This window comes from Ictalurus furcatus, chromosome 10, assembly GCF_023375685.1.
Source record: "Ictalurus furcatus strain D&B chromosome 10, Billie_1.0, whole genome shotgun sequence".
NCBI classification, from domain to species: Eukaryota; Metazoa; Chordata; class Actinopteri; order Siluriformes; family Ictaluridae; genus Ictalurus; species Ictalurus furcatus.
The window spans coordinates 17421957-17443794 of record NC_071264.1 but is presented as its reverse complement, the minus strand read 5'-3'; the positions used below and the strand labels follow the sequence as shown (position 1 = coordinate 17443794).

The window sequence follows — 21838 nt, the reverse complement described above, 5'->3', positions numbered from 1 at the left end:
TTTCCAGAAAGTTTCTGATGACATCTGGTAGAGACCACATCCACTTCCATTTCAAATCCGATTAGAGACACAGAAATTTGATGCACTAAACAAACACAGACACAGATAGTGATGTTGCGTTACAACCCTAGTGGGGAATTTGTTATATGCATTTTTTCTTAATTGGAAGAACCGGTCAGAAACTTTAGTGAAATTTATTTAGACTACCCTGGTACTTACTATTTTCTTACACATAGTTAACTGGAAGTTTGGGTTTCTACCTCACACTTACCCAATTTATAACTAAAACTGAAGGGGCTGTAAAAATGCTGCTGTAGTAAAATCAAGAGAGCAAAGTTGTAGAGAAAATGTTGTGATCATGTTCTCATCATCTCATGCATGTGTGTGTTTGCAGATGACTTTCCCATGGAAGGCAGCCGTGCTGGATTCTGTGGGACGGGCCGGCTGCAGAGTCTCATACAAAGCCTCAGACAGGTCAGACATGATGTCATTGTCACACACACACACACACACACACACTATATACAGACTCTGTTTCATTCCACTGACTCTACTCCCATCCTGTGTGCGTTAATAGCTACAAACAGCAAACAGTTTCATCAAGAAGTAATTCTTTAATCAGGACATAAACTCAGAAGCTTCTCTCATGAACCTTGGGCATATCCAGGGTATCTTGTATTTGTTAAACTAGCTGGACACTTTGTGTATTTCTGTATGCACACTTTTTGTCAGCTTTTCAGCACATGAAGGGTGTGTAGAGAGTTGTGTCTGTGGCCCAGTCTTCTCCCATTTTCTCTGATCGATGTTTATTACCATTATGTGACCCAATTTGATTTAACTAATAATTATGTCAGCCCCCCCCCCCAAAAAATATGTACACACACACACACAAACACACACACACACACACACACACACACACATATATATATATATATATATATATATATATATATATATAAAATCCTTTTTCTTTTTGTTTAAATCTAACTCTTGATGGCCATAGCTACATTAGACAGCTGCTTTAACCATGTAAAATGAATACTTTAGCTAAATTGGACTATCCTGTAAATTATTATTAGGCTTCAAAATTATGTGTGTGTAACCTTTCTGCTAGGTCAGATTCCTCTCCAAACATATCTTACATCAATGTAAGCTCAAAAACTGCACCTTAGTTAATGTTTAAGCTTTTACTCTCATGCTGAAGACACTCTAAAACCCAAGCTAAATAGATATTTTATCCACCTGTCAAAATAACAAATTCTACCAAAGTCTGAGCTTCCTGTTTCTTTCATGCAAGTAACGAGATGAGACCCCTTCAAAGAGGGTTCATATACATCGTCCAGTGGTTTTACGGGATGTGACCTTTAACCTCTCTTTAAACTTCGAAGCCTTCCCCTCAAGTGTGATCAGCCTTTCATACCTGAGCAAGGATCCTGCTGTAGCCATGTTTTGGTTCATTATTTGAATCCAAATGTTTCATGAGGTTCACTGCATCCTAGTCTTTAAAAATCTGGTTTGTGAAACTCTAGCAAGCTACACGCTTTCTCAGTTTGTTGTACACAGCAACAATTTTTAAAATTACTTTTCCAATCTGTGCTTGAATAATTGCAAGGCCAAACAAATGTAGGCAAATATATAGCATTAGGTAGAATTAGGAAATGAGTTTAGTTGGCATCTTTATCTTTTTGAATGTATTCTTCACATTTAGTTGTTTATTAACATTTCCAGATTTCCATTATAATATATTGTCACACCTTCATGCAATCCCTTAACTGAAGGTTTTTTTTTTTTTATGTCAGATGCTAATGACTTTAACAGTAGTTATTGTTCATAAATGGGCTATGAAGTCGTTCCAGTATTTAAAAGCCATTGTTTCTGGGGTATTTTAATGACAATAACAAACCCTCTTGTCTGGCGACCTGTAAATTCCACTGTATTTGTGATCCTTTGTAAATATGGTCTAAACAGATGTGGACAATTCCCTTGTCCTACTTGTCTTATAGTAACTCCTCTGCAAAAAATTGGACACTTATATTTGTGTGTCCTGCAACCCACAGGATGAACCAGTGCCCAGGTCAAAACGTACAGTAGACCAGTCCAAGACAAGCTGTCTCCTCCATCTGCACGTGGACTATTTGTTTTATCAGAGGTTTGGCAGCATCGAGGCCGTCGTTGCCCAGGTGAAATCAAAAATCCAGTACACACTGGTCATTCAACCCAAATGCAACCTTGATATCATGACCTCAGGGTGCTAACCATAAACCGTTCTTTCAGTTAAAACTAAGTACTTTATAGTATTTATATATGCCTGTGTATATTTATCCTCGCCTTGCATTATATAAAAATGCTTTCCATAATGGTTAAATGGAGGATTCATGGAAATGGTTGGTGTAGAACATAAAGGTCTCTCAATTTCTCTTTCAAGTTCTGCCAAGTTCATTACCCCCCACGTCCTTGTGATTCTGGGAACCCAGTGTTGTCTCCACTAAATCACATAAAAATCGGACATCAAGCGATGTTTGTATGCTTAAGATAAGACAGGTGTGCTCCATGGTGATTAGGAATGTTGCATTCGCGTCCCTTTAATCGCTTCCAAACCACATGAGGTCACTTATCCGTGTATTATTTTTGGTTTGGGCGTTATGTAAGGATATTGCTATCCTAATAATATCAGATAAAAGTTCATTCATGGGCTCAGCGCCCACTCGCTGGCTCACTCTGTACTCCAGTAGTTTGTTTACCTCCGTCACAGGTCTGTTACAACAACAGAGCTTTCATTCATATAATTACTCTTACATTTTACCAAATGACCTGATAAAAGTGACTGCAGTTTTTGTTAACTATCTACTGTCAGTTTTTGACTCAGTTATCAGTTTATTAAGTATACCTATCTACATTATTAGACACATCTATTGTATATTGTATGACACTTTTTAAGTGTACTACTGGTTGTAGCTCATCTGCTACCCTTTGAAGTTGGAGAAAGATGTCCTCATATACCTTACTTGTTTGGTAACATTAACACCCTTTTTGATAACAGCGACTGACCATAATTTTTGCAGTCATACTAATCAGGCCATCAATTAGCCTTTACTGTGAGGAGAATTGGGTTATACTGTGACACAAACCATTCAGCAAAACCTACTGCAATCATAAATTTTTTTTTTTTTTTTTTGCAATTCACTTGAATCCCAGTGGACAGGCTTTTATTGGGGACAGAGGTGGAAAGTATTACATTTATTTTTTGCTGTTTCTCAGTTATGCTGCAAGCTGCATTTTTCTCCTTTTAAACTTCACAAGAAAAAAAGAGAGGTTGTAGATGGAATGACGGTTTATAGCTGATATAGCATGAGTATGATGCGTTGTTCTGTAAAAAACATTTTAAAGTGTTGTCTAATTTCCTCTATCCTTATAGGCATTGCTTATTATTTTATTCTTTGTGTAATTTTTAATCTTTTATGTAAAGCACTCTGAGCTTTTGAATCAAAACAAAAAGTGCTACATAAATAAAGATTATTATCATTATTACACTGTGGTGTGGAAATAATTTACATCTTGTAAAATTTCAGTCTTGCTCATTGGCTTTACTATCACTGATAAAGTTGACATAGTAAATCTTCTAACAAAAAAAATAAATAAATACATAAAGATAATAAAAAATAAGAGATTATATAGTTCTTCATGAGCAGGCTTTTAGTGCTCTTATAGTGTACTGTACTGTATATTTATATATTTCTATGCCTATATTTGAACTCCATGCCTTTTCACAGGTCGCCTCATACATGAAAGCAGTAAACAATATATTTCACAAGGCTGAGTTTGATGGGATTGAAGTAATTGACTTCAAGGTGAAATCGATGAGTGTAAGATCTATTCTTATTTTGCTTATTTCACAAACATTCACCTAAGTTGCTTTGTTCAGTTCCTGTAACAACAAATGTTTTGAAAATTCCACTGTCATAGCAACAAATGGAAGCATACAGAGTGTTGTTTTCAGTTTGTTTCAGAAAAAAACCCAGCTGACCCAATGCAAGAGACTTTCATCGGCCCTGAGAAGCTACTGAGTCTTTATTCAGAGATGAACTGGGGAAACTACTGCCTATCCTACCTGCTGACCAGCCGTGACTTCAGCGGCGTCCTCGGCCTGGCCTGGGAGGGGAAACCTGGTGAGATGATTGTGTTCAGTTCCTCACAAGTATCATTAGCTTATGATCATATGCAAATTTATTCACACACGTGTCACATAAATTTTTTTGCATATGGCATTTGAGTAGGAAAGAGCAGCAGGAAATTAAATCTGAAATTTGACTTCAATCTTATCCACAAAGGGCTGGAATGGTTGCAGGCTGTCACTCCAACCAGGCAGGAACCACAGCTGATTCCTCTTGTTTAATCAGTTCGGCTTGGTCTTCCATCAACTATCAAGTGTGTTTGGCTGGTATGAATGCTGCCAGCCAGCCCTTTGCAGATGAGTTTGAAGACCCCTGGTTTATATGGATCCTAAACTTGGCAGTGTGTAGATCTCTGTTTATATGCATGGTACATGTAATCCAATCCAAAGCTATGCAGGTACAGGGAGCAAGCTTTAGTGTCAATTTTATCATAAAAACAAGGAGTGAGTAGCAGCTGTTAATGGCTTCTGTTTTTAACAAGATTGAATTAATTCTGGTTCAGCATAATGTCAACAAAGTTTATTGAATGGACAGCGAGAAGAAGGGTTTGTGGCTACCACAAAGTTGCTTGACAATTTCATATTTGCCCAAGCAAGGATGCTCTGGTTGTTGAAAATAACACAAAATGCACACCTTATCCATTGGTATAATGATTTTACTCATTTTCTATCAACACTAAAAGCCATGCACAGATAGACACACACATAGACACATGCACAGGTAGTGAAAGTAATCAGGCACAAAGTCTTATACAGCTATTATTTATCTCAACAGTTTTTTTTTTATAGGATTATCCAGCTTGTTTGATTAGAAATGAGAAATATCTTTTTCATTGACCTCAATTAGTTTACTCTATTCTGACTGAGCTATCAGTCAGATTATTAGGGTGTATCTACATGTAGCTATTCATCTGTGGTTTGAAATACAATAAAATTTTCTGGACAAACATGAAACTCATCCTAAAGTTGACCTCATCATACGTCCCCATCATCACATTTCTAGCACTTATTACTTCTTTCCCTGTAACATCAAATGTTCATGCATTGTTAGTATAACTATATGAATATGCATGCAGTACTGAATGTAATCACATTGCTTAGCTGCAATATTCAATGCAGACAATGAGTGTGAATATCAAATCTAAGAAATGACATTTTCCCTGGTGTGTGAAAAATTAATGATTTTCTATCATTAACATTTTCTATCAATAACATTCTGATTTATGATAACTGTGGGAAATTTCTCCAGACGAGGATTGTGGGCGAATTACAAACTGTGCTCCTGCTTTCAGATCCTAATTAGAGTTCAATGTGGAAAAGTTTCTGGAATGTTCCTTTTGTCTGCAGTTGTTCCTGAGGCAACATTATATTGGAAAGAATGCAAGCTGATAACATCATCCACCTTCAGATAGTTCCTCCTGCAAACTGGTGTGATAAGGGACTTTCTATGATAAAAGCAGGCATAATGTAAAGTTCAAAGAAACAACCCATATAGACTTCTTATGTAACTAATTACGGAACTATCCTGCACATGCAACATCATTAAACAAGTTAACCAGATGTTCCATATAAGCCCTGGTCTATTTACATTCACTGTGATCTGATCATTGTCTGCCTTCTCACAGTTCAGACAAAGTCTTTATGAGTGTTCATTGTGGGCCGTTTTTGTACTTTGGAGCCAGTCACCCTTATTAACATTCCTCATTAACGACATGCCAGGACTTGACATCCTCAGGTCCTTTTCACATTCTACTGTTGAAGTCAAGCCTTTGTCAGAAATTCCTTTATGTGCTTTTATTATATTAATCTAATACCTATACCTTATACCATCTCATACGTTATTTCATGCATCCACATATAGTGGTGCTTGAAAGTTTGTGAACCCATTAGAATTTTCCATATATCTGCATAAATATTACCTCAAGCATCATAAAATATTCACACAAATCCTAAAAGACAAAGAGAACCCAATTAAACAAATAAAAACAGATAAAAAATATTATACTTGATCATTTATTTATTGAGGAAAATGATCCAATATTACATATCCATGAGTGGCAAAAGTATGTGAATCTCTAGGATTAGCAGTTAATTTGAAGATGAAATTAGTGTCAGGTGTTTATCAAACAGTGTGATGATCAGGAGTAAGTGAGTGCTCTGTTTTATTTCAAGAACAAGGATCTATCAAAGTCTAATCTTCACAACATATATATGGAAGTGTATCATGGCAATGAGATTTCTGAGGACCTCAGAAAAATAGTTGTTGTTGCTCATCAGGCTGTCAAGATTTTGGACTCTACCAATCCACAGTTAGACAGATTGTGTACAAATGGAGGAAATTTAAGACCATTGTTACCCTCCCCAGGAGTGGTCGACCAACAAAGGTCACTCCAAAATGAAGTGTAATAGTCTGCAAGGTCACTAAGGAAGCCAGGGTAACCTCTAAGCAACTAAAGGCCTCTCTCACATTGGCTAATGTTAATGTTTATGGGTCCACCATCAGGTGAACACTGAACAACAACGGTGTGCCAGGAAGGCTTGAAAGGAGAAAGCCACTGCTTCCCAAAAAGAACATTGCTGCCCATCTGCAGTTTGATGAAGATCACGTGGACAAGCCAGAATGCTACTGGAACAATATTTTGTGGATTGATGATACCAAAATAAAAGTGAGAAGCATTTTTGGAGAAAAGAAAACACTGCATTCCAGCATCAGAACCTTATCCCATGTGTGAAACATGGTGGTGATAGTATCGTTTTTGAACCTGTTGCTGCATTTGAGACAGCGTGACTTGCCGTCATTGATGGAACTATGAATTCTGAATTATACTCAAGAAAAAGTGGGTCATGTAGCAAGACAATGACCCTAAGCACACAAGTCGTTCTACCAAAGAATGGTTAAAGAAGAATAAAGTTAATGTTTTGGAATGGTCAATTCAAAGTCCTGACCTTCATTCAATTGAAATGTTGTGGATGGACCTGAAGCAAGCAGGTCATGTGAGGAAATCCACCAACATCCCAGAGTCAAAGCTGTTCTATACTGAGGAATGGGCTGAAATTCCTCCAAGCCGATGTGCAGGACTGATCAACAGTTACTGGAAATGTTTAGTTGCAGTTATTGCTGCACAAGGGGGTCTCACCAGATACTGAAAGCAAAGGTTCACATACTTTTGCCACTCACAGATATGTAATACTGGATCAATTCCCTCAATAAATAAGTAAATGACCGAGTATAATATTTGTATCTCATTTGTTTAATTTGGTTCTCTTTATCTACTTTTAGGAAATTTATGATGTTTTAGGCAATATTTATGAAGACATATAGAAAAAGGTTTCACAAACTTTCAAGCACCACTGTATCATCTGATCTGCCCATTAGATCCTCAAGGCCATAAATATCACATAAACTTGATTATAGTGGTGATAGAAAAGAAATGAAATGTCATAATATAAGTCAACAACAGAGAATGGTTGGTCCATCCAAGTCAATGAGTTGTTATATTTTTAGTTATGATTTGTGCTTTGGCACTGTGAATCTTGAGCATTTTTTTTATCTACAGATGGGGTTTGTGTGCTGTCAGGGACGGGACATTCTACAACACTTAACTTTTAATGGCTTTCTACAGAGACGAAAATGCGTGATGTGAATTTTTGTGTGTTCTTTTTCAATTACTGATTTGTTCTTTGGGCTTTAGATTGTGCTTTGTGCTTTTATCACTTGGTCAGTGTTTGAGGAAATTAAGCCTCTTGAAGCTTTGTTTATTTGTTTCCTAGTAATTGCTATATGTAATCTTTTTCCTGGAATATATTGTTCATATTGTACAAGTTTGTTAAATGAAAAATCTATTTCTTACAAAACAATGAACTCAGTTCTATCTATAAGATAGAATAGACGATGTATTAATAGTAAGATCTCTACTCTATTGTTCTTTAAAATAGAAATATGCAAGGAAAAATAAAGTAAGGAATAGAGATACAGTATATCTTCAATTTTGAAAAAAAAAATCAAGGTTTCAATAAGTAGAAAAAATTATTTCAATGGACCTCTTATACTGTACTCTATGTACGTTTAATATGATGTCAAGGAGTGAGCAGTTTATGGAAGAATGGAAGCATAATATAATGGAGATTACAATTTAGCAGTTGATGTAGTATGCACTTCTGCATTTCTGCAGTGTGGACCTCACTAATATTTTGATCCTGATTACAGATTAGATTTTGTTCTGTTATGGCTTGGTGACAATGCTAGCTGTTTTGTTCTTGTCATCTCAGCAGGAGGTTATACTCTACTTAGACTATCATTGTCCCCTACACAAGACGTGATTGGTCGAAAACAGGGGCGTGAGCCGTCACAAATGTTGAAGTGTTGAGAAAGGTATGCGGCCTGACCTACCATCCCTGCCTCCCTCATTCCCAAATTTGAATCAGAAACAAGAAACAAGGAATGACCGCATTCCTCACGACAGATTAGTCTCCATGGTGAGAGGCTCACATGGACAGGTTTATGCACAAAACCTGCAGTAAACTTATTTCCATCCACTGCCTTTGTCATGACTTTTTCCAGACTGGTTAAATGATCAAACGTGATTCTCATATCGGCATGGCAGAATTGTTGTGTTTTGCATTTTGGATGAATAAACTGGATTAATCTGGGTTTGGTACTGAAAAGTAAACCCACAGACCTCCCATGAACAATCCCATGTTCTACCACAACAAAGGACCTTCATGGCTTTGGTATGAGCAACGGGACTTATTTATACTTTGCCATATCACGCTGACTAACATGATGGGGTTGTATATAATGCTTAGCACCCACACACCAACAACTAGTTTATAACGTCACTCTGGAAACCAGGATTGTTTGAGATAGCCGGAAGTTTTTGTTGTGTTCCTTATTCAGTTCGAATTTTTAAAACAATCTTGAGTGATACAAAGTCAGACCCATCTATCTAGTGTATCTATGTTCATTCTGAGCACTGAGAAGATACCATTTAGATAAATGCAGACAAATGAACACCCTTAAGAGACAACATACAACAAACTAATTATCGGCAAACCATCTCGCAAGATACATTACATAGATACCATGTAGCTGAGATATAACTCTGAATCCCAGTGGAAACACTTTGTTTTCCCACCAACCATTTTGGAGCAGCTATACCTCACGCATCGTTGACTCATATAGCTGGAATGTGGCACCTTGTGGATTTTTTCTATCCTAGCATGCCCTTAAAAGAAAATGATGGAAAGCTGCACAGCTTGTGATTTCTTCCCTCCTACAGTGGTAATGCCCTTGAAAAGTCACTGAATCCTAAAAGTCTCTTAGGATTTATTTATTTATTTATTTATTTCATCAAACATCACCAAACCTGTTCTAGTGTGGCCCTTCACAGCTAAAAGAGAATGTTGTTGCAACATTCTGTAACTACTCAAAAGGTTCGCTGAAGGCTAGGCTGTAAGTTATGCCTCATAATGTCCTAAAAGCATCAAAAGCATGATAATGGTTTTTATACCACAGCACTTTTGAATCCTCAAATCTGATTTGTCTTAAGGTGTTGATTAATTTCTGATTAATTTCTAATTTCGATAGTAGTGCAGCTACAAATCACAGGTTTATATTAATGCACTCGTTCTTATGTTATTGTTCAATTACTTGTATATGTTATTGTTTCTGTAGTAACCGCTTACACAGGGACTTGTATAACAGATGCTCCACATAAACAGATAAAAATGTGTGTAATCCTTGGTGAAGTTTTCTGTAAGGAGATGTTTATTTAACATTTATGGGAGGAGTCTCCAGTGTAACAGTCAGAGGTATAGCTGTAACTGGCACATTTTCTGGCTTGGAAACGTCTTCAGGACAAAGGAGTTGACACTTTTTGATCTCCTGACAAGCTGCATTTATTTGTCCTATAAAGTTTAAGAGAGAACAAGCAGACAGGCTGTCAAGGGAATTACTGTATATAGCCGCTAAAATGTAGGTGAAAGCTGGAACTAACAGAGGTTCCACAACATTAAATATAACTATAAGTATATAAAACATATGACATGCCATTGTTTAATAAATGGTTATAAATTATTTTCTTTATTGTTAAAAGGGTATAAGAGGAATAAAACCCTTCAAGACACACATTTATTGAAAAGTAATCAACAGTGGGGTAGTCCTAGTAACTCTGTTTCAGCACAACACACAGTTAATTATTTTCCTGTAACAGTACGACCCTTGTCTTGCTGAATCCCTGACCCAGGCCACACACTATTCTCCTGTCATCTCATGTTAAATTTACTTCCTTAATGAGTTGAGGTCTCATTTAAAATGGAGGAAAAGAAATTTGGGCAGGAATATAGATGTCCTGATTTGTACCCCTTTCAATTCTGTCAGCCTGCCATCAGCTCCCTTTCTAATGAACACACTTTCCTATGAATCTGTAGACATTTTATGTAAAAGTGAAGAAATTATCCATCTTGTTTAGTGCATCTTGGCTTGGTAAAGGGGATGAGAGAAAGAAATTGTTGGTACAGAAGAGTGTCCACAAGCTGCCCAGTTGTTCTCTTAGGCAACTGGTACAAAGATACATGAATGCTTTCGAAAAGCTTGCCAAGGGGGTAGAGAAAGGGGGTAAACCTGGCCATGGGAAAGATGCATTCAACCTTCAATACCTCAAATGAACTTTCTTGTAGTTGAAGTACTTATTATTTTGTAGCCATATGGATGTTATTTGAATTTTGATGTATATCCCAGTATTTATTGGTATGAAATAGTCATCTGAGACAAGTAGCTTAATTTAAAATGTCAAACACATGAGCAAGATAATTATTTGATGATAAGGGTGGAAAAAGTATGGAGAAATTTTACTAGGAAATATCCAGCAAAAAAAACTTTACTCAAGTGAAAGTAAAAAGTTGTTATTTTTAAATGTACTCAAGTCTTAAAGAGTAAAAAGCAAAATCTTTCTTTTACTGATTAAATTAAGTTAATGTAATTTTTTTCATGCAAAAAGTAACTTTCAATACTTATTTAAAACTTTTAGAAGATGATTTTCATTTTAAAGCAACTATGCCATTTTGTCTGAAAGCATGATTCAGTCTCTGTAAGTTTGCTGCTCATATGCATGACTAAGACTACATAGTTTGCTAATGAATTAATCAGAAGTCAAATATCCTGTAAGTCAGCAATATTTACCATTAGCTAGAATTTAACTTGCTGCCTAGCTGATTATGTTGGCTACTGGAATCAATGCTAGTCTAACCTGGCATTAGCAAATACAAGCAAATTATCAAAACTTCCATCATGTTTTTTTTCAAATTAGACAGAGTTTGTCATCTAGGGAGCTCATTCGACTGATAAATAACACATAGTCACTGGCTGGATAAGACAAGAAGAGACCTTTGAGATTTGTAATTAGTATTTTTAAGGTCTAAATAAAAATGGTAATGAGTATTAATTTTTTTTCATTGGAAATTGATTAAGTAAGAGTACAAGTACTCATTTTCAACAATTCTCTGGTATAGTACAAATACACCAAAATAAAACGGAAGTATACTAAGTAGGTACTTTCCATAACTGTGGCTAATGTACATCTGTTTACTCAAATCAACATGATAGAGCTACGTTGTGGAAACAAATATGCTGTAAAAATTTGCAAAATCTTCTGAAGGGTTCATTCGGAAGCCGAACGACATACTAGGAGACATTCAATCCCACAGAGTTTAGCTCCAGCACACCTGGCTTTATAATTAAGAACTATCAGTGAAAAGGTTGCCAGATCCACACTTTCCCTGTTGTATTAAACTGCCGATGCCATGTAATGCTTGGTCTGTTACTTATGTATCATTAAAATGTACAATTACACTATGTTATAGTACATTATAGCAGCTTTAAACAGTTGTACCCTCACCAGCCTCTCTCTTTTCCCCCCATTTTTTGGAGGTGATAAGACAAAATCATTCAACTTGTCATGTTACAGAGAATTCGCTAGGCTCTCTGTCCTGAAGAGTTCCCTGTGCTGGAAAGCTTAAAATTACAGTTTTACTTCTGACTCTTACAAAGTTCTGACACTGGGGACTCCTTCCAAAAATGTTAAATGTTAAATGTCTCTTCATGGAAAACTTCACAATACTATGTGTACTATCATACACTTTCTCATTTGTTTATGTGGATGGTCTATCATACATGTTTCTGTGCAAGCTGTAACTATAGAAATGATAATGCATTAGAAGGAGCATATTAATATAAGCTTGTGATTTGCAGCTACACTACTGTTAGAGCTGCTTTTGTTGAAGAGTAGACCACAGCTTCAAACCAATTGAGAATTCAACAGTGTTGTGGAATAAAAAAAATAGACTGTGAACTGTGAACTTTTGGTACTTTTGGGACCATATTACGATTTGGTTAAAAGAACTCTTTAGAAAATATACATAGTTTTAATAAACATTGCTTCATTAAAATTGTATTATGCGATTTTGGGTTGGAATTGGACTGGGTTTGTTGGCATAGTTAATTTTGTGGGGATATCTTTGGTCTTGAAGATCTGGCAACCCTGATTGATTGCATTATTTAGCTGGCTCAAATCTGTAAAATAATAATGGAAGTAGTCCATGATTACAGACTTATCTGACCCCCAGCGTATGTAGATCAGTGTAGCCATTAGCATTCATTATCAAAAAACAGATCAATAACTGTGACTCCAGTTTAGAGAGACTGATTGAACCCAAGCTCCCCCTCCCCCAGGATGGATGACATCATTGAATGGTGCTGTGGAGAAAAGAAAAAAAGCCCATCTGTTAGTGATTTATGGTGGATTTCTGGATGGCTTTATATATTAGGTATTATTTAAAATACATTAGAATTGCTTGTGAGAGAAGAAATGCCAGATCTGTTTCTTGGAAATGCAACTGATCTGTTTCTTGGACAGAGAGTCACAATTCTCCAGCTGAATTACACCAAAAGGATTTGTTAAGAACATGGCCAAAAAATGGTGAAAGAGCAATCCCATAAAAATATTCTTACAGTTCTGCACACACAGTTGTTGTTTTTGCACAATATAGCAAGCTGTGTCAGCCAGTGCAACTTGAGTGTTTAACTGTAACTGTGGCTGTCATGCATGAAGGAATGGGAATTGCAATTCAGCAGCTTCATACCTCCTTTCATTTTTCTCTGTCCTCTGTAGATAACTGGGGTGGGATCTGTTCCAAACCCATACACACTATGGATGGTCAGACATCCAGCCTGAACACTGGTATGATCACCCTCAAGAACTTTGGACGTTACCTTCTGCCAAAGTTCGTCCAACTGACCTTCGCTCATGAGCTTGGCCACAGCGTGGGAGCTCCTGTGAGTCCAACATCTTCTCACTATCAAACGATGAGATGACCAGAATTTTATGGTTCCTTAGGACAGTGGTTTCCAAACTTTTTGCAGCCATGCTGTTATTAAATAAGATTAAATAAGCTTATTATTGAAATGTGTGCAATACTATTCTGGGTATTCATTGAAGCCATAGAGGTTTCAGTAACAGAACACAGTTTATAAATAATATGTAGTTGAATCTTAAGTAATTTTAATAAAAACTGTGTTGTTTTTTATTTATTTATTGAGGTTTGGATTAAACCTATTCAAGTCACCTATATTAAATCAATAATGAATATAAATCAAAAATATAATAATTAGAGATGCACAGATACTAAATTTCTCAGCTGATACGATAACCGAATATTCAGAGTGATATCGGCCGATACCAATACTGATAGTTTGGTGGTTCTGCCTTTTATACTTTCTTTTAAATTCATAATAATTAATTCCACAATTCTGAAAGAAATGCAAATAAAAAGCTTATTCTCTCCATTTCAACAAATTGTTTCACAGTAACTGGTCTCATAAACAGAAAACACATTACTCACATTAACATTAACACATGAACTAAATTCTGAGGATTAAAGTAAGATTTCTTAATTTAAGAGAGTGATGCAGCTAAATGCTTCATGGACGCCACTTTGAGAACCATGGCCTTAAGGAAAACTTAGGTGTTTTTTTTTTGTTGTTGTTTGTTTTTGTTTAGTTTTTTCATAGTCTATGTCATGTTTAAAAACAAGTTAACAGATCAGTTCAGAATGTTTAATAAAAGATGTTCCTTGAAAAATGACAAGTTAAAAAAAGCCTACATAAAACTAAAAAGTATTTAAATTTCTGCTGATTTGGTGAAAATAAGATTGTTGTTGCTTACTTATTTGGGGTATTAATCTTGCACAACATGGTCCTCAAGTACTTGGAGGCAATTTTGAGCTGGTACCAAACGACATACAGCTGGAACCTCTGGTACAGTTTTGGTGGAAAACAAAGGGGAAAAAGGGGGCGGGGAAGGGAAGAAAAAATACAGTTCCATAGTAATGTTGGCAAACTGTCCTGTACTTTGAAAGTTTTTTGTTAAAGGTCATTTGGGTGCTTTGTCATGTGCCTTTTGTTTGTCCACTGTTCTGTGATGTGACCTATCCCCGAGCTGTTTAAACGCTTTTCTACTGTACCTGCGTCATCAACACCAGTGCTGACTGAAGATTCCTTCCATGACTTTGCCTGATCTTACCCTGCCTTCTCGGGGTCCCATATAAATTAAGCTACTTGTGTCAGTAGTTAGAAGGCACTGATGCACAACTGTGTCCAGCTGTTTTTCTGTGTCCCAGTTCTCTTATTCCTTTCTGTGAAGTCTTTTCTAAGTTTTTCAGCAAAATAAATATATTCATCTAAAAATAATACTCAAAAACGTTTTTAAATGGTTAGTTCTTCTGGATGCTGTTCATGATTGCAATTAAAGTGCCTTACATAATTATTCACCAGGAGTTTTATTCCCTAACCAAACCTTGTTTGATACTTTTCCAGAACTTTGTTACAGCTTTGTTTTGATATCTTCTGGATCTTCATGATGCTGTTTGTTTAGGCTTGTTCTCTAATAAACTCGGGGTGCAGGAAAAGGTGTATTTATATTAAGATTGCATTAATTGCACACAGGTCGACACCATTCAACAATTATTTGAGTTCTGATGGTACGTGGTTGCAGAACTAATTTAGGGGGTGGATACTTATGCAGTCATCTTTTATGTTTTGTTTGTAATAAATAAATAAATAATAATTGCAAACTATACACATTTTTAATTTCACTTTAATATTATGGGCTATTTTGTGTAGATTCATGATATAAAATTTATATACAAGTTAAGTCCATTTCAGTTCCAGGTTGTAATACTACAAAATGTATGACATTTAAAGGGGGTGTGACATTTCTATTTTATTTATTTATTTTTTTTTAAAGATTCTCCTACTATTTTGTATGAAACTGGTTTGGGAAGCGCAATTAATGATCTCACAAAATAGACTCCACAGCACGAACCTATCATTGCCAAATTTTAACTGAGCAGAGAACTTCAGAACCTGTGCACTAACAAGCACAGCTAATGTTTGTGATGAGCAAAATTGTTATTGTAGTGTTTGACACATTTGGCAGCATAAGGATAAAAAACAGTGACAGCTTTTGAAAAAAATTGTTTTGAATAGCATCCATCCATCCTAAGTTACATATTATATATAACTATTTAACTTATATTAGAACAAGTACACTAATATAAACCTGTGATTTGAAGCTGCATTATGGTCAGAGCTGTTGTTATATAAAATTAATACCCTGATTCAATTAATAACCCGAGTAAACCCACACTCAGTGTCAAGGTCACTGTCTCTATGTTTGCATGTTAGCATGATGAAGGTGCAGACTGTGGTGATCTGGGAATCACTGAAGGTAAAGGACACTTCCTGATGTTCCCACATGCTGCAGACGAGGTGAAGGAGAACAGCGAACGTTTCTCACTGTGCAGCCTCCGGCACATGAGCCGATTGCTGAAGATCAATAAGGACAAATGCTTTGTGGGTGAGACATCAAACTCAACAAGTCAGAAGAAGCTGCTAGATTAGGGATGGGCTGGCTCATGCACACCTGGAGTGCCACATCGCTGCATATTTCTGTGTATCAATAATCTACCACACTTGATTCAAACTCGTTAGACAAATCTGTCAATTAAACAATGAGTCAAACCTCTGTACGGCCCGTTCCTGATCTTGATCATTTGTCTGAACATGTCTCAGTTTACAATCTGGAAGTTGGCCTTTATGTGAAAACAACAACAACAATAAGACAAATCAAGAATACAACAAGCAAAAAAGTACATTTGGAAACATGAAAGCCAGTTCTGAAACCCAATAGCAAATTTGGAAACATTACCTAACATAATTCAAATTCTTAATCATGATGGCAAATTACAAAACAGGACAGCAAATTCAGAAACTGTACAGTTATTTTGGAAACAGGGCCGTAAATCAGAAAACGCAACAGCAAAACCAAAAAAAAAAGAAAAAAAACCAAGCCATTTTAGTCAGAAGAAAGAATTAGTCCTCACTATAATAACATAAGTAACATCGCATTGAATCTTTTTTTTTTAGGCTAACTAGATAACCGAAAAGTTATTTTTATTTTTCTCCTTGTGATACTCATATATATGCCATGTCCAAAACATTCTGATGTTCATTCTGATGTGTTCCTTAATTTGCTGTTGTGTTTTCATTTTTGTTTTCTGATTTGCTGTTGCTTTTTTGTTTGTCTTTGTGTTTTGCTGTTACACAGAAATCTGCAAATGAAATCTCTACAAATGATTGACTTGAAAAGAACTCACATGAACTGTGTGTGTGTGTGTGTGTGTGTGTGTGTGTTGTAACCCACCAGTCAGCGATCAACCAATCTGTGGAAACCGGATCGTGGAGAAAGGAGAGGAATGTGATGTAGGATTCAATGCAAGTGATCCGTGTTGCTACAGTTCAAGAGAGCCAATAGGAATTCAATGTCGGCTAAAACCGAACAAACAATGCAGGCTGGTATTCCGTCTCATTGGTCGGTCCACACATAGCCTTCATTTAGCATTTCATTCAGGATTCCTTTTAGATGGTTCTTAGCTCAGGTTTTCTCCATACCAGCTTAGCAATGGATATCTGAAAGTTGCTATACAGTACCATAGATACTGCTAGTCAAAAGTGTTTTTTTTTTATTAACATTTTGGCTTGGATAAATACTCTAGTATTAGAAAATCAGAAATAGAAGAAATAGATATAAGTGAACAGAGAAATGTTCAAGACTCTCATTTAACAGTGATTTATGTCTTTCTGTTTTTTTTTCCCCATCCCTCAGTCCTAGTCAGGGTCTGTGCTGCAGCTCTGGTTGTGTCTTTAAAACCTCTGGACTGCTGTGTGAGGAATACTCTGAGTGTCGGATGAAAAGCGTATGCACAGGAACCTCTGCCACATGTCCTCAACCTGCTGCCAAGCCAAACATGACAGTGTGCAGTCTGGGCACACGGGTTTGTCTTAACGGGGTGTGTCCAACATTATCTCATGTCTCAGACTGTGTGTTTAATATACACAATGTGTCCTTAAATCACCAATATCCTGTTGTTGTCTTTGTTGTTGTATTTAAAAAAAAATTAATCCAAAAGAGTGGCAAGGAAAGTAGTAAATATTGGCTATGTGAGAAATATGGGCCTGTAAGAGAGTGTGAATATATGAACATATGACTCTTTAGAGTGGGGGTCTAATGGCCTGAGAAATACGAATGGGAATTATATAATATGGAGCTGTTGAAAAAGTTGGAAAGGTCATAGCAAATCTGGCATTTGTGATTTTTTTATTGCTGTTTTTGCATGTGTTGCGCAGGAATGTACAGGCTCCCTGTGTGTGCTACACGGCCTGGAGCAGTGTGACTGCCCGGGGGAGAACAAGAAAGAAAGATGTCACTTGTGCTGCCAACAGAGAGGTTAACACTGCGAAACATTAAACTTATAGTATTTCTTGCAACCAACTTTATGAACACCAGCATCTGTTTTTGTTTGTTGTTGTTGCATAGTTATTTTCATCTTGCTCGTAACTGATGTCTATATGCTTGTGTATAGACAATCAATGACTTAACATTGGACAATAAATTATGCTCTTAAAGCTCAAAGTACAACTTCTGTATAAGTTTTACTATTACATATCTCTAAAAAATGTACACGATACTTAAGTATTTTGAAGAAGTACATTTACTCATTTTTTCCCCTACCCCTGATTATTAATAATAATCTTACTGTCTCTCATTACTAATCAGGCTAATCAATAATCTTTGTGATTAGGAAACCCCAACACATGTGCAAGCACCACTTCCTCAGTGCTCTCAATGTACTTTAAGGGACAGCGGGTGGCGTTGGTGCCTGGATCTCCATGCTACAAAAACCAGGGCTACTGCGATCATTTCCAGACATGTCGTGTGTTGGATGCAGACGGCCCCATCGCCAGACTGAAAAACTCCTTCCTGAACCTGCGCGAGTTCGATGACGTAGCAGACTGGATGAAGGTTTGACATGTTTTAGAAGCTTGTTTCAGTCCTCAGCATTGCAACTACAATGTACTACAGCTACAGTGGAGCTACTCTAAAGTTAGGTTACTCAAAATCTTTTTTTCTCTAAATAAATATTTGCCCCAAACCACATCCAGTACTTCCTGATGTGGTTTGAGAGACAGTGGGATCCACTGTTATCTAAAAACAAGAAAAAAACTTCACAGTGTAGCTGGGCATTATGCAGGTGGCCATTTTGGACAACTGGAGTCATTTAATATTGACCCCCAACCCCACTCTTTGTTCAGGGACTCATTATTCCATTTCAGTTGGTCAAATGTCTGTGAAACTTGTTCAGTTTATGTCTCAGTTGTTGAATCTTATGTTCATACAAATATTTACATATGTTAAGAAATTCATTTATTCAATAAATGAATGACAAGAAAATAAGTTGAAGTACAGATTCAAATTCTTCAGTCAAGTTAAAGTAGAAAATTAGAAACTTCAATTCATAAAGTTCAATGTATGAAAGTAAAAGTACAAGAAATTTAAAATAACTGATTTTAGTTCCTGATGAAAAATTTAGTTCTTTCATCAAGGAACCAAGAAACATGGGCTAACTAACAACTTTATTTCTAATCTCTCAAATTTTAGCTAGCATTATAATATCTCTGACTGTGACAGTGACAATTCACTGAATGCCAATCGTTATCTGTCATAATACAAACTGCTGTGATAAAAACGAAGTGCATGTAACAGTGTAGAGATTTCAGAGATGAGTACTAGATGTCATTCTTACTTTCAAGGTTAAGATTTGTTAGGAATTTCAATCATTAAAGTGGTCTGATGCTAAAAGTCACCTTTGGACTTTACAAATATATAGAGAAATGTAGAGATATTTGAAAATGTAGTGAGTAGAAAGGTTTCTTTTGCAATGTTGCAATGTATTAGATGAAAGAAAAATTAAGTAAAGTTAAAAATGTACAGATGTCAATAATAAAATTGTGAATTTGTATTGTTAGCCAGTTGTCACTCAGGTTAGCCAATCATCCTTGCTCTATATTAATACCTTCCTTTTGTGCTGTGTTTGACAGGCCCACTGGTGGGCAATCCTGCTGGGCGTCCTGGGAGTCTCGGCAGTAATGGCTGGCACTGTCTGTCTGTTTGGACACACACTTGAGAGTGTCAACAGAGAAAAGACGACACATTAACTGAGCTGGAAATATGTCTGTTGGACAATACAAACACTAATACATGCACATGTACTGTATATATGTTATATATTTGACAGTATATCTGAGTTTCTGTGCACTGTGCTCACGCTCATTATAGGCACTGATTTTTAATCTTCGTAACTCTGACTATGCGTTGACTAAATTTAGCCTATGCATGCAGCTCACATTTTATTTCTGTGTTTCTACTTCCCTCCACTTTGTGTGTGTGTGTGTGTGTGTGTGTGTGTGTGTGTGTGTGTGTGTGTGTGTGTGCGCGTGTGTGTATGTGTTAAAAGCAGGCTAACAATTTTTTGAATAATTCAAGTTACTTACTCTTATGACTTGCATGGCACTGACACTGGACATTCCTTCCACAAACATTAAATAAACATATCCTCTCAGAAAACTTCACCATTATCAATGATTACACATATATTTTAGTCCATTTATGTGGAGCGTGTAGGTTTCTAACAATGTAAATTGTTCCTAAAGTAACCTAATATCTAATCTGATATCTAATCTTATATAAACAAATGTCTAATCTAATATCTAATGTAATCTAATATAATATATAATCAAATCTATCCCAATATCGAATTTAATCTCTAATAATATAATTTAACCTAATATCTATTCTAACTGAATCCACTATTCAGTTCAGTCTTCTAAGGTTTGGTTCATCAGCTCTGGCACACGTGGTTTGAGACTAAGTTTCTCTGAGTGCTAGGTTCAGGAGCAGAGCACAGCACTGCTGTTTAACATGCTAGCATCCAGTCTTTGGCCTTTACTAAATGTGTACCTTTTCATTATGCATCAAACAACCATGAGTTCAAATTGAAGTGCTTGTGAAGAAGAAGAGAAGTAGAAGAAGAAGAATGGTTTGAATGCATTACAATAATACAATACAATACTATAAAGTATGTACATTACAGTAAGGTCAAATGCAAATACTAGAGTAAATAAATAAGATCAGAATAAATAATAATTCAAGTGCTTCATACCAGTGGGCTGCATTTTGTTTTCTCATTGGCTTTTATACTTGCACCTGCAGAGTTTGAAAAAAAAAATATCTAAAGATTTGTATCAGTATTTTGAATAAATAAAATAATTTATGCTACAGATTGCATATGAATTAATGGTGGAAATCTTACTGTACCTCATAGACGATCTCCTCCACATGTTTTTGCATTCCACAAAAATCACCTCATTAAGCAGATTTGTATTTTGGAGATCCTTTGAACAAAATACCATCCTGGTGAAAGAAAAAAAAAGAAGTAATTTTTTTTTTTTTTTAAAGCAAAAATCACATCACAAACTTATTAACCTCTTCCAACATGATCACTGTGAGAACACTGTTGCTAGGCAGTTGGCTAATACTTAGGCTAATATTTTGCTATTACATAGGCTAATACTTAGCTATTAAATCTTTTAAACATACAATGTAAATACAAAATGGTAATAGAGGAAAAAACAGACTAATCAATAACATCAACATTTCCCTCAGATGTGTTGGACAATGTAATAAATAATTTGTATTTCTAAAATTACACTTATCCAACTTTGTCAAAATCTGGGTCGGGAAAAATGTGTCTCTTGCACTGACTGAATGTAGTCATTTTAATATATAATGTATTTTATTTGTTAAGCTATATGTCAACATGTACAATTTTATATTTCAGTAAATCAGAAAAACAAATAACAAGACTACCTCTGCTCCATCCTCCCACCCTCACTCAAACACGCACACAAGTAGACAGACAACATGGTTGTGGTAACTATGGAAGACAATTGGGTAAAACAATTGAAAAAGACAAAAAGGACAGACACAAATTCATAGAGGATACAACATGAGCAATGAAGTGATAGAATGACAAACATGCCAACTGATTGAGATTTTTTGGATTTGTAATATATAATTGGATTTAACTGCTGTTCAAGTGATTGGCGAAGACAAATCTGGGCAATCTAGGAAAGCCCTTCTTATCTATTCTTTCAAGTCAACAGGAAGAGACCATATCAACAGACCATCCTTAAAAACTAGGTGTTTTTGG

At 36.0% G+C, this 21838-nt stretch overlaps 1 protein-coding gene across 2 annotated transcripts in view; it reads left to right on the top strand.

The window, feature by feature from the left end:
- si:ch1073-396h14.1 (disintegrin and metalloproteinase domain-containing protein 10) overlaps positions 1 to 20068 on the top strand; it is a 31640-nt gene extending 11572 nt beyond the window's left edge. For both annotated transcript variants that reach the window (XM_053635092.1, XM_053635093.1), the window contains 11 exons: positions 395 to 474; positions 2061 to 2183; positions 3774 to 3866; positions 4001 to 4169; positions 13342 to 13505; positions 15915 to 16086; positions 16936 to 17080; positions 17395 to 17578; positions 17916 to 18015; positions 18371 to 18591; positions 19668 to 20068. In XM_053635092.1, the coding sequence (XP_053491067.1) occupies positions 395 to 474; positions 2061 to 2183; positions 3774 to 3866; positions 4001 to 4169; positions 13342 to 13505; positions 15915 to 16086; positions 16936 to 17080; positions 17395 to 17578; positions 17916 to 18015; positions 18371 to 18591; positions 19668 to 19784 (1568 nt within the window). In that variant the 3' untranslated portion in view covers positions 19785 to 20068. The remainder of the gene's footprint in view (positions 1 to 394; positions 475 to 2060; positions 2184 to 3773; positions 3867 to 4000; positions 4170 to 13341; positions 13506 to 15914; positions 16087 to 16935; positions 17081 to 17394; positions 17579 to 17915; positions 18016 to 18370; positions 18592 to 19667) is intronic.
- Positions 20069 to 21838: the final 1770 nt, after the last annotated feature.